Source organism: Corylus avellana, chromosome ca1 (genome assembly GCF_901000735.1).
Source record: "Corylus avellana chromosome ca1, CavTom2PMs-1.0".
Classification (NCBI taxonomy): domain Eukaryota; kingdom Viridiplantae; phylum Streptophyta; class Magnoliopsida; order Fagales; family Betulaceae; genus Corylus; species Corylus avellana.
Window position 1 is genome coordinate 7,348,619 of NC_081541.1, and position 13,747 is coordinate 7,362,365.

Genomic DNA, 13,747 nt, shown 5'->3' on the forward strand with positions numbered 1-13,747 from the left:
TTACTATAGTAGATATTATGGTTATTGCAGCTCTTTTTGGTCAAATTTTTTGGAGGAGGAATATCGAGGGGGTGTTTGCATTTGAAAAAGGTCTGATTGACTAAAATTTCAAAAGAGAAGAACGAAGAGCTGGGAAAAGTCAAATTGGTCAAGGATTTGCATCTTTTGGATTTGAAGTGCTCCCCAAGCTCTTTGTCATTGATAAATAAGGTGTTATCCTGAGAGATGCTTCTAACTTCATATGGTTTCCCACGGTCCTCCAGTTGGATCGTTGAAGGCTTATCATATTGACAATCTACTTTGAAAACACCGCATTCTGGCTTTGACTTATTGGTAAATGGGAAGTGAATCTCGCCCAGATTTCCACAGGGAAAGGGTGGACATTTTTTGGTATATCTCACTTGTTCTTCAGCGGAGTTTAGCAGCAGAAGATATGAGAGAAGAAAGAAAACGAACAGAAAGACAGAAGCCATACCAGAATTCCCAATTCACCAGCAAAAACAAAGAACGCCACCAATAACTTGTCGCTCTAAATTGAAATAATGTGTTTGAATAAACTCTTTCCTTATTTCTTCACTATATAACACTTAGTTTCTCAGTTTAACACGGTAGTTGACTTGGAAATTGAATATGGAAGACTTGCAATAATACAGGCTGAGAATTAATAGAGCAAGTCCGGGGTACCCATATGATAATAATTGGCCTTAATACCACACCCGAAGATGGTACTGAGGCGAGGGATTTTCCTACCCATCTTCCCAATTGACCCGCATTACAAAGACTTGACTCCTTGCCTCTTCAAAACCTCTGAAATCCAAAAAAATTGATGAAAATCAAAGCGGCTGGTTTCAATCGTCCAATCTTGATGATGACTAAAACCAAAACGAAAAAGATCTCTCATGAGTCACGCCCATGTATTGCCTCTCTAATTCCCGTGTGAACATTGAAAAAAAAGGTAAAGAAGATTAGACCATGGTGATGGTGGTGATAATTGTATAACGCGTCTTTCTCGTAATAAAAACAAAAGAAGTTTGATATATGGTCCACAATCTTTGGAAAAGTCTCGGGTGGCGTGGAAAGGAAAGCAGAAAGCGGTTTGACGGCGACAAGCATTGAAAAATCTTTAACGTGGTGGGCACCAAGTTGAATTACGTTAATCAAACAATCAGCTTCAGTAGTCGTCTTTGCAAGTGAAGTAGGAGAAGGGGTAAAGAGAACGTATTGACGAAGGGAAACAATCATAATTAAATAGCATTATAGAATTTTTGAATTATTTAATTAAAAAAGATTCAAACTTTAAGAAATCCATCAAAGAGTTACATTATAAAATTTAAAAGATCGTACTCCTATATTTGTCTCCTACTTATAAAACAAACAAAAACATCAATCAAATTTTAAGGTAAACAAAATAAATCAACATGAATGTGAAAGACAGAAATAATAGCAGCACAGAGAAATTCATATGAATGTTCATCAATGTATCCCTAAATATTATTGTGTTATTCCTAGTTCTATACCTTTTTCTGCACCGTCACAATAAAACTTTCTGTTGTGGCTTGCCTTACATTGGCCTCCTCTGTAATAACATCTCTTACATTCATCGGAGATATGCAGTCCAAGTTCGAACTCAGGGCTTAAAATTCCAAACAGGTTATAATCATCTGGCCACGGGCCAATACTCTGATTCTTTGGGAGCTGAATAATTGAACACCCAGAGAGAGAACTGGGAATACTATCGTTTAATCTACTATAGTAGATAATATAGTCATTGCAGGTCTTTTTCTTAAAGTTTTTCGGGGTATGAATATGGAAAGGGCGGTTGCATTTAAAAAAGGTTTTTTCGGGAGATGCGATTTGAATAGAGAAGAAGGAAGAGCTGGGAAAAGTCAGATTGGTTAAGGGTTCGCATATATTGGATTTGAAGTGCTCCCCAAGCTGTGTGTCTTTGATACGTATGGTGTCAGCCTGAGAGATGCTTAGAACTTCGTATGGTCTTCCACCGTCTTCCAGTTGGATCGTCGCATACGGATACCCACAATCTACTGTGAAAACCCCGCATTCTGGGTTTTCCTTGGTGGTGAATGGAAAGCGAAAGGGGCCCAGATTTGAACAGTGAGAGGGTGGACACCTTTGGGTTTGGGGGTAGCACGAAAGAGGTAGCACGAAGAGTGAGAGAAGAGAGAAAACGAAGAGAAAGAAAGAATCCATACCAAAATTCCCAATAATTCGGCAACAAACAACACCATTAACAAAACTTGTTGCTGTAAATTGAAATAACGTGTTTGAATAAACTCTTTGTTTCTGAGTTTAACATGGTACTTTGACTTGGAAATTGGATACGGAAGAGTCGTAATACAGGCTGAGATAACAGTTAGTATACCAGAGCCGAAGAATTTACTGATCAGGTGAGGGATTTTCTACGTACCCATCTGAGCCATTTACCCCCGCATTAGAAAGACTTGACTCCATGATTCTTCAAAGCCTCTCAAACGTTCAAATATTTTGACTTCTCATCGTCTACTATTGACAATGACTGAAACCAAAATGAAAAAGATTGACCAAAGTGCGAGTGGTGATGCTTGTATTACGCGTCTTCCTCATGATAAAAAAAATAATAATAATAATAACTTGGTATATGGTCGACAATCAGTGGAAAAGTTTGGGGTGGCGTGGAAATGAAAGCAAAAGCCGTTTAAAGACGAAAGGCATTTGGCATCATTGAAAAGTCTTAACGTGCTAGGCTGCCATGGATTTGAAGCAAATGGGAAAGGAAGAATCAAGGAATTTACATGGGTTTGGGTAGCCATTTTACGGGCCTCTATATAAATGGTCAACACAAGCCCACTCATTGGTGAATGGTTCTTTTCGAGGTAAAGCCCAATTGAGACGGATTGATTAGAAAGGGCTTGGTTTTGGGTTAAGGTTTTTAGCCCCTGAACCCAGATTGGCCCAAGCTAATCGAATTTAGCTATTATAGATAGCTAAAGCAAGAGAAAAGAACTTACAGCAAAGCAATTCTAGCAACCTTACCGTCATGGCGAATGGAGATCCGGTGGTAATTTGGGTGCAATACATCTAATATGGAGTGCTTATTTTAAATGAATGGCCCATATCATGCCACATCATTAAAAACTTAAATCCTTCTCTCTTCCGACTTACCCTCACCAGGATAGCGATCGCATCACCACTGCCCGTCTCTCATCACCACCACCACTAGAGTTGTCCGACCACCCCTTTGACTGTTTTGAGAATGGTCGAATCACCCATCGGCCATATGAGTGATTAAGTCACCCTCAACTAGCCTTTGGGGGCAAGCTTGGAGTCAGCGGAGGAGGCTAAGGAGATGAGCTTAGAGTAGAGTAGGCGGAAAACACCGACGTATGTGGAGGAGAGCTTGGACTCGATCTTGGCAGGGTAATTGTGGCGATAAAGCCGACTTGGGGGGCATTGCTGCCACCCTCCTCCTTCTGCTCGGTAGAGAACACCATCTGCCAGGACGCACAACGGGCACCGATGGCGTTCTTGTAGGCCACATCGACTTCTTCGAGCTTTTACATGTACTCGTGTGTGAGAGGGTTGCCACTTGGGCCAAATTAGGGATTCAGAGGTGCTCTGCGTGAACTAAGGAGATTGGGGCGGACCAGTAAAGGGTGAGAGGGAGCACGTTAGCAAAGTGACCCTGAATAAACCCATTTTGAAAGGACAAAAATGCCCTGTACATAAGAAAAGTTGGGAGAGACTTTGGTATTATCCTAAGTGCAATAACAGTGTTTATGTTCTTTGGTTGGTGGTGGTGGTGGTGGTTCAATGAATCAATAGTATCATCCCACTTTAAAAGTAAGATATTAAATATCCTAATGGTCAGTGTTGGTGGCATTCAGTCTAATTCAATTCAAAGAGACGAATTCTGCTTCTATTTCATGAGGATGGTTTCTGTCTTTATCTCTTCCTTTCCAACCTATGTAGACTTTTATATTATTCGATAATAGTGATTTATTTTTAATTTTTTCTATTAAATAATAAAATTATTTATGTAATTTTGATATTTAAATTGCTCTTTTAAATTAATTGTTGATGAATATACATATATATTGTTACATGTTTTAATTATATGAAATATATCTAAATCATGTATCGATTTCAAAATATGAAAATTCATCGAGGATAACTGAATAAATCAACATTAAAGTATAAAAAGGTAAATTCCAAGTTACATTTATATGTTTTAAAAGATAATTAAATTTTGTTTAATTGTTTATTTATTTCATTAGTTGCATTCTTTAATATTTTTAATTAAATTTCGTACGGATTTATTTTTCAATCTTGCCGCCCGTGAACCAAATCTTGACTCTACCATTGAAGGAGACTAGTAGTGAAGGTGCGATGGCGAGGATACTGATAGGGGGTTGACGACTGCTGGAAAGACAGAATGTTTTTAAGCTTTTAATGATATGACAAAATTTGGATCGTTCATTTTAAATAATGCACAAATGAGGGTAGCTATTGCATGAGTGAGTGTTGCACCCGATCCTAATCTCATCATGGCAGTTTCTTTGATTAGTACTGTAAGGGTAATAACATACTTAACCTCTTGTTTCACACCCACATCGTAGTGCTAGTTGACAAATGCATAACCTTCATCTTTGTCTTTGAAGTTGTTGCACCTACCTTCCTCAACCAAAACTTACTTATCGAGTGGCAATTAGAACGTTTCATCTCTAAAGTTTGCCTATATCTAAATTTCATCACACTTTGGTTTGTCTGTAAAGTTCATTGCAATGCTAGCATAACCTTGCTAAGTAAGTGTCTCTAGTAATTAAAGTGAAAACAATATTCCTATTTCTTCCCTACACTTCGTCGTTGTATTTCCTAATTAAGGGCCAAGGAGGAAGAATGGCTATGAATTATGGAATTCCCAGCTAGGAGAATTTGATTTGACTTGGTTTTAATAATCCTTAAATTGACTGGAATTTCCTGTTAGGGCTGGTATTTTCTCGCTCTATCTTATCAATATCACCAGTTTCCTATGGGAAGAAAATCTCATTTATAAGTATATTCCGTTTCCTATCGCCACATAAGTTAATAATCATGTAACTGCGAAACCAACCGTTAATAATATTCTTTTTATGACTTTAATGAATAAGAAATTTTCGAATAGCTCAATAAGCTGAAGACCACGTCTCATAAGGTAGAAGTTACTAGAGTTGAAAAAAAAGGAGAGAGAGCTAGAGAGAGAGAGAGGGGAAAAAGAGGAGTTGTTATCTAGAGTTCAAAAAAAAAAAAAAAAATTGCAAGAATTATTATAAACCCAACCCAGGTGGTCATGTCAACAGTTGTTGTTTTTTTTTTTTTTTTAATTTTAATTTATAACTCAATGATTAAATCGCCAAATTTGAATTCATCCAAGAGAATTCTTTCAGCTTTTCAACCATGTACATGTTAACATAGTGAGAACTAACAAGCTACAAATCTTGCTAAAGAAGGAGCTAAAACTTCCCTCTCCTGCGGCTTTAAAAAATACTTCCATAACATTATCACGTTAGCTCTAGGAATGCAATACAAAATGCAAACCTAAATTGACAATTAGATGTTTGTTAGTCCTACTAAACGGTAAGACCATGACTTTCAAAAGCTAATAGAGGATTATGGTGCGTTGACTTTGAAAATCAATTAAAGCTTATAAACTTATAATACTATGGGCATGCATGTATATCTATATATAGTCATATCATTATCACCAAAATTCAAAGATTCATATCGAATTTCAAGTCCAAAGACTAACGTTAAAAATAAACGGCGACAACGACAATACATATTATACAGTTAATTATATTTTCATACAATATGCAGTCATGAATTTGTAAGAAATATGTAAAAAACGAAAATATAGATAATTGTAAGTAAAATAATCCTGAATTCTAGGACAACGCACGGAGCCACGTGGGTTGTAAGTCTTGTCCGTATCGCATAAATAGTGGCATCCTCTGTATCCTCCATTATAAAATTTAGTCAACGTTCACATAATAGGACCATTTTGTTGGGTCCAAGTGGTATTTCCACTCTTTTAACTTATTATAGGCTTAATTTATAGCCATTTTGACACGTTATTTATTTATTTTCTCTAAAGAGAAAGAATAGATGATTAATTAATTATAGTAAAAATCTTTCGACTCTCATCATCACCGGCGTACTTAAGACTTAAGTGGGATCCACTTAATTAGGAAGGCGGGTTTTATCGACGTCGTCCACTTCATAAACAAGTGGACATGCTAAGCCCAGCAAATTGAATGAAAATTTCTAAGACTCAGAAACAGAAAAGTATCGAGAGAGAAAACTGACCAGGAATTTGACAGCGCACATGGTGAGGTCTATCGGCGCAGAAGCACAGGAAACGATCGTTACCGCTGTTGTCGACGAGCTCAGACCCACAAAACCCTCCACTATCCTCGCAATAGCTGCATTCGGCGGCCTTCCATTTCAGCCAAAACCCGTTTCCCAGGGCCCCTCTAATTTCATCGTGATTCTCACCCCCATAAGCAGCTTCAACTGGTGCTACCACCTCAGTCGTGCACTCCTTTGATACGTTCCCCAGCCTCGGGTCCTCTTCAGACAGGGCCAGAACCTTTTCCCCAGAACAACCGGCATAAAAATGTAAATCACTGCGAAGCAGCGAAGACTTGCTGCTGCAATTAGGAAACAGATGTAGATGGCTTTGTTTTGGTTCTAGCTCAAATCGGACAAGAGGAAAGGGTATGTTTTTTATTAAAGGAATACAATCGGTGTTTGAATTAGAAAAGATAGCGTTTGAGATGCGAAGGGTCTGGTTTTTGTAGAAAATTTGGTGGATGGTGTAGTTGCTATCGACTATGGTGAAAGTGGGTTGGCCATTGATATTGCAAGAGATCGGGAATCCAGGGTGGCCACAAGAGTAGTTTTCCCGCTGGGTACCTTGGATGAAGAAGGGGAATGTTATATTTTGGCCATCACCACAGTTTTGGGGAACTCTGCACCTTAGGAACTGTAGGTCGTCCACACCACAGGATTTTCCGACTAGGAAGGAAAAGAAGAGGATGCAGATCATGTGGGTTATCATTGGAGAAATGGGTGATACAAAGCTTGCCTCTTTCATTTCTGGATCTTCGAACTGTGGAGGGTCATGATCTGAGAAAAAGAGGAGAGCGGGAGAGGAGAAAGAGGAGTTGGGGGAAAAGATAAAAGGGAAGGGAGGGAGATAAAGTAGAGGAGTTAGGAAATTTTGTGGGGACGCACTTTTGATTTGACTTCCCAAGTTGGGACACTTTTGGGTCTTGGCAACTTGGAGTGGACCAGTCCAAAGGGAGTTGTACCCCGTATCGGCCGCATATCTTAGACTAGAAAAATTCAAGAATCAAGGCTACCGGTCATCTTTTGGGGGATCAAGTTCTTCCATATTCCTTCACTATATATATATATATATATATATATATATATCCTCTCTAAACAATTAGGTATATATATCCTCTCTAAACAATTAGGTCGTTCATTCAATTAATTTCTATAAGGTCATCTTTTGAGATTGAAGTTCTTTGGACCTAAAGGGGCTTGTAATTTAAAAAATTCTGAGCAATTATTCAAGATGAAAGGTCTAAATTAAGCCACATAAGCCTTAAAAAACCAAAAATAAAAAGTAAAATAAGTAAATTGTATCACCTAAAGAAAACAAAGGAATAAAAAACTCAGTGTTAGGTGAGAGAGTACGCATGCGCATACTGACCCAATATTATGTGGACGAATATGCTTAACAAAATTATAAAAGAAAAAAGAAAAGTAAAGCAAATTAAGCAAATGTTTAGTTAAAGAAATATGTCTTGTATCATGAACATGTTTTGATTTTAATAGTATTTTTCATTATCATATGCTAGTAAATGAATTGAAATATTCGTATACATTATGTTTTGATATGATTCAGGAAACGAAAATACTAAGAATTTTTAGTTTTAGAATTTATTATGAAAGAAAAGCCTCTCTTATTTTAAGGTTAAAGAAAAGAGCTCTTACACGCTCAACCACTTACCTGCTACGTAGGGGTGTCAAAAATTACCGGGAAACCGGAACTGGAACTAGAAAATTGAAAAATTGGAAAACTGGGGACCCGGTTCCGGTTCCGGTTTGAAAAATCCAAAAACCGAGTATCCCGGTTCCAGTACTCGGTTTTTGGTACCCGGATTTTACCAGGAATACCGGAACAGGGTTTATATTTTATTAAATAATATTTATATATTATTATATTATATATATTAATATTTTTAAATTTTTTTAGTTCTCCCCTAAGACCCCTTCATCTTCTTTTCTCACATCAAGCCGCAAGCCCCTCCTCTATTTTAATTTTTTAATTTTAGATTTAGGTCTAGCACTTCTGCCCCCTTTATTCTCATTTCTCACGCCCCTCTTCATTTCACAACACTCATTCCGCCTCCTTCCCTTTTTTCTCTTCATTTCAGTGATTTCACAACACTGAACACCCATTCCGCCTCTTCATTTCACAACACCCATTCACTTCATCTTCATTTCTCACACTCGGCCTCTCTCTCTCTCTCTCCCTGACTCTCTCTTTCTCCGTTTCTCGCTTCGTCTCCATCTCTTGCTCCGTGAACTCCGTCGAACTGTCTCCCTCGCTCCAGCCGAGCAATGAGTACTAGGGACTCTCTATTTCTGGGTTTCTTTTATATTTTCTTTGATATTTTATCTGTTGATCCATGGAATTTTTTTTTTTTGCTTGGTTTTAGTGGATACGATTTAATCTACTCTACTTTTCAATGTTCATTACTTCATTTACATGTCTGTTCGTTAAGTTTGTAATGGGCTTGTTTAATTTGGGGCGCGGCAATTCGGATTTGGTGGGAGTGGGACGATGAGCAACGGAGAACATGGTGTGGGTTTGGCCGAACCGGGTAAAACCGGAACCGGCCAGCAACCAGGACCCGGTTCCCAGTTCCAGTTTCCCAAAATCAAGAATCAGGGTACTCCGGTTCTGGTTCCGATTTTGGCCAAAAATCGAAAAACCGGACCATATTGACACCCCTACTGCTACGCAATCAGATCATTGCCTTATTTTGATATCCACTTCTAGTTCTTATCGTAACATTCTAAAGCCTTTTCGGTTTGAAGCTTATTGGACTAAGGATAAGTCTAGTCATGCTGTGGTTGCTGAGGTTTGTCTAGTGGATGTGGAAGGTTCGCCTGCTTTCTCTTTAAGTAGAAAATGGAAGAAAACAAAATGTGCTCTCAAGTCTTGGAACCAACTTCATTTTGGGAATATCCAGACTAAGCTCAAATCACTAATGTCTAATATCAGTTTGATCAAATCTCCTCTGCATTCTTTTGTAAATGCGGCTTGGGAGATGGTTTTACAACAAGCTTTGCAAGATCAACTTTTGAGGGAAGAAGTTCTTTGGAAGCAAAAATCTAGAGAATTGTGGCTTACTTGTACTGATCTTAACACGAAGTTTTTTCATGCTTCCACTGTGAGTAGACGCAGGTATAATTCTATTTCTAGCCTCAAATCTTCGGATGGTAGTAATATTTTTGGAAGAGAAAATATAGTGAATTATTTGGTGCAACATTTTAGTTCCATTTTCTTTACTTCTAACCCCTTGCTAGACAGTAGCTTCTCTGATTTAGTTGGGAGAGTAGTTATGGATGAAGAGAATGTTTCTCTCTATACTATTCTTGATGAAGCTGAAATTTTTGAAGCCAATTCTGATCTTGGCCTTAATAAAGCTCTTGATCCGGATGGTATGACAAGATTATTTTATAAATCCTATTGGCCTATTGTTAAGAGTAGTGTGATCTCTTCAATTCAATCCTTCTTTAGGGGTGGTTTTTTGCTCAAGGAGTTCAATCACACTAATATTGCTTTTATTCCTAAGGTAGATAACCCTGTTTTGGTGCATCATTTTAGGCCTATAAGTCTTACGAATTTTAATTATAAGATTATTTCTAAGATCTTATCCACCAGACTTGAGCAGATTTTGCAGAAGATTATCTCTCCAACTCGTCAACTTTTCTTAAAGGCATATCAATTCATGATAATACCATTTTAGCTTATGAGGTGTTTCATACCATGAAGCAAAAAAGGGAAAATGGGGGTCTTATGGCTCTCAAGTTGTATATAGAAAAGCTTTTGACTCTATAGAATGAGATTTCATTTTGAAGATCTTACATTTGATGGGTTTCCATCCTACTTGGATTCAATGGGTTAAGCAATACATTACTACTTCTTTTTTTTTTCCATTTTGTGGCTTTAAAATAATACTTGCATAACATTATCAGGTTAGCTCTAGTAATGCAACACAAAATGCAAACCATAATTGACAATTAGATGTTTGTTAGTCCTATTAAACGGTAAGACCATGACTTCAAAAGCTAATAGATGATTATGGTGCGATGACTTTGAAAATCAATTAAAGCTTATAAACTTATAATACTATGGGCATGCATGTATGCCTATATATAGTCATATCATTATCACCAAAATTCAAAGATTCATATCGAATTTCAAGTCCAAAGACTAACGTTAAATATAAACTGCGACAATACATATTATATTTTCATACAATATGCAGTCATGAATTTGTAAGAAATATGTAAAAAACGAAAATAGATAATTGTAAGTAAAATAATCCTGAATTCGGACAACGCACGGAGCCACGTAGGTTGTAAGTCTTGTCCGTATCGCATAAATAGTGGCACCCTCTGTATCCTCCATTATAAAGTTTAGTCAACGTTCACATAATTGGACCATTTTGTTGGGTCCAAGTGGTATTTCCACTCTTTTAACTCATTATAGGCTTAGTTTATAGCCATTTTGACAGGTTGTTTATTTATTTTCTCTAAGCGAAAGAATGGATGATTAATTAATTATAGTAAAAATCTTTCCACTCTCATCATCACCGGCGTACTTAAGACTTAAGTGGGATCCACAGTCCACTTAATTAGGAAGGCGGGTTTAATCTACGTCGTCCACTTCATAAACAAGTGGACATGCTAAGCCCAGCAAATTTTGAATGAAAATTTCGAAGACTGAGAAACAGAAAAAAGTATCGAGAGAGAGAAAACTGACCAGGAATTTGACAGCGCTCATAATCAGGTCCATCGGCGCAGAAGCACTGGAAACGGTAGTTCCGGTTGTTGTCGAACGTGGTCCCACAAAACCCTCCACTACGCACGCAAATGCTGCAGTCGTTGGCCTTCCATTTCAGCCAAAACCCATTTTTCAGGGCCCCTCTAATCCCAACGTGATTCTCACCCCCATAAGCAGCTTCAACCGGTGCTACCACCCGAGTTTTGCACTCGTTTGACACGTTTGCCAGCTTCGGGTCGCCTTGAGACAGGGCCAGAACCTTTTCCCCAAGACAACCGGTATAAGAATGTAAATCACTGGGAAGCGACGAAGAGTTATTGCTGCAATTATAAAGCAGAACTAGATTGCTTTGTTTTGGTGCTAGCTCAAATCGGATATTAGGAAGGGATGTGTTTTTTGTTAAAGGAATGCAATCGGTGTTTGAATTAGAAAAGTCGGGGTTTGAGACGCGAATGGTCTGGTTTTGGTAGAAAATTTGGCGGATGGTGTAGTTGATATCGGCTGTGGTGATAGTGGGGTGGCCATTGCTGTTGCAAGAGATCGGGAATACAGGGTGGCCACAAGAGTGGTTTTCCGGCTGGGTACCTTGGATGAAGAAGGGGAATGTTATGTTTTGGCCATCACCACAGTTTTGGGGAACTCTGCACCTTAGGAACTGTGGGTCCACAGCACAGGATTTTCTAACTAGAAAGGAAAAGAAGAGGATGCAGATGAGGCTTATCATTGGAGAAATGGGTGATACAAAGGTGCCCACGAACTTTGCCTCTTTCATTTCTGGATCTTCAAACTGTGGAGGGTCATAATCTGAGAAAAAGAGGAGAGAGGGAGAGGAGAAAGAGGAGTTGGAGGAAAAGATAAAAGGGAGGAGAGGGAGATAAAGTAGAGGAGTTAGAGCATTCCAAGAGCATTCCCAATGGAAGAGCTAAATGTTACTTTTATCTAGAATAGCTCTTCAAATGTTCAAAAAACCTCCTACATTAGATGAGCCAAAAATATATGTAAAATAGATATTTGATTAGAAGAGCTAAAAAAAAAAGTTAAATGTAGCAGCACTTTTTAAGGGAGCCATTTTATTTTTTAGTGTTTCTCTCTCCTGTTTTATCTTTTTCCCAAATTTTTTTTCACCTTTTTTTTAGAAATATAGCTAATCGGATGTGAAGACACTTAAAAATGGCTTAGCTAAACTAGATAAAAGTGAGTTTTGAAGAGCCATTTTACATAAAAATATGGCTCTTCCATTGGGAATGCTCTAATGGAAGAGCCAAATGTTACTTTTATCTAGAATAGCTCTTCAAATGTTCAAAAAACCTCCCACATTGGATGAGCCAAAAATATATGTAAAATAGATATTTGATTAGAAGAGCTAAAAAAAAAGTTAAATGTGGCAGCACTTTTTAAGGGAGCCATTTTATGTTTTAGTGATTCTCTCTCCTGCTTTATCTTTTTCTCAAATATTTTCCCACTTTTTTTTTAGAAATATAGCTAATCGGATGTAGAGACACTTAAAAATGGCTGAGCTAAACTAGATAAAAATGAATTTTGAAAAGCCATTTTACATAAAAATATAACTCTTTCATTGGGAATGCTCTTAGGAAATTTTAGGGGGACGCAATTTTGATTTGACTTCCAAAGTTGGGACTCTTTTGGGTCTTGGCAGCTTGGAGTAGAACAGTCCATAGGGGATTGTACCCGTATCGGCCACATATCCTAGACTAGCTAGAAAAATTCAAGTCTACTCCTTTGCGGTCATCTTTTGGGGCATCAAGTCCTTCCATATTCCTTCACTAATATATATATATATATCCTCTCTAAACAATTAGGTCGTTCATTCAATTAATTTCTATAAGGCCATCTTAATTTTGACATTGAAGTTCTTTGGACCAAAAGGAGCTTGTAATTTCAAAAATTCAGACCACTTATTCAAAATGACTGGTCTAAATTATGCCTTATAAGCCTTAAAAAAACAAAAAGTAAAAAGTAAAAGAAGTAAATTGTATCACCTAAGGAAAACGAAGGAATAAAAAAACACAATGTTAGGTGGGAAAGTAAGAATACTGACCCAATGTTACGTGGAGGAATACGCTTAGCAAAATTATATAATAAAAAAAGGAAAAGTTTTACTTTGGCCTCCTGAACTTCACTTTGGACCCATAAACTTTGAATTTCTCTCAATGTAAACCCCTCCGTTAGATTTTAAATATTACATGACGTTTATACCCCTGGCTTTTGTATAAAATTTCAACTTCTAAAACTTTTTTTATTTAAAAAAAAATGAAAATCAAGGATATTTTGGTCTTTTTTTGTAATTTTCACAACTGAAATTGACGGAAGTGTCCTAATTGTGAGCAATTCAAAGTTCAGGGGTCCAAAGTGAAAGATTTAAAAGTTTAGGGGGGGTTTGTAAAATCGGGTGAAAGTTTAGGGGATCAAAGTGAAGTTTCTTCTAAAAAAAAAATAGTAAAGTAAAGAAAATGTTTAGTTAAAGAAATATGTCTTGTATCATGAGCATGTTTTGATTTTAATAGTATTTTTCGTTGTCATATGCTGGCAAATGAATTGGAATATTCGTATACATTATGCATGTTTTGATATGATTCGGAAAAGAAAGTAATAAGAATTTTTAGT

General features: G+C 37.3%; 1 protein-coding gene across 4 annotated transcripts in view; it reads right to left on the reverse strand.

Moving 5' to 3' along the window:
• Positions 1-11,918, reverse strand: part of LOC132178838 (LEAF RUST 10 DISEASE-RESISTANCE LOCUS RECEPTOR-LIKE PROTEIN KINASE-like 1.1) — a 22,300-nt gene extending 10,382 nt beyond the window's left edge. The window contains exon 1 of one of the 4 annotated variants that reach the window (XM_059591405.1): positions 11,102-11,918. In XM_059591405.1, the coding sequence (XP_059447388.1) occupies positions 11,102-11,894 (793 nt within the window). In that variant the 5' untranslated portion in view covers positions 11,895-11,918. Of the gene's footprint in view, positions 1-1,517; positions 3,021-6,339; positions 7,224-11,101 lie in introns of those variants that run through there. The other 3 variants (XM_059591444.1, XM_059591413.1, XM_059591429.1) reach the window with 3 other exon arrangements.
• Positions 11,919-13,747: the final 1,829 nt, after the last annotated feature.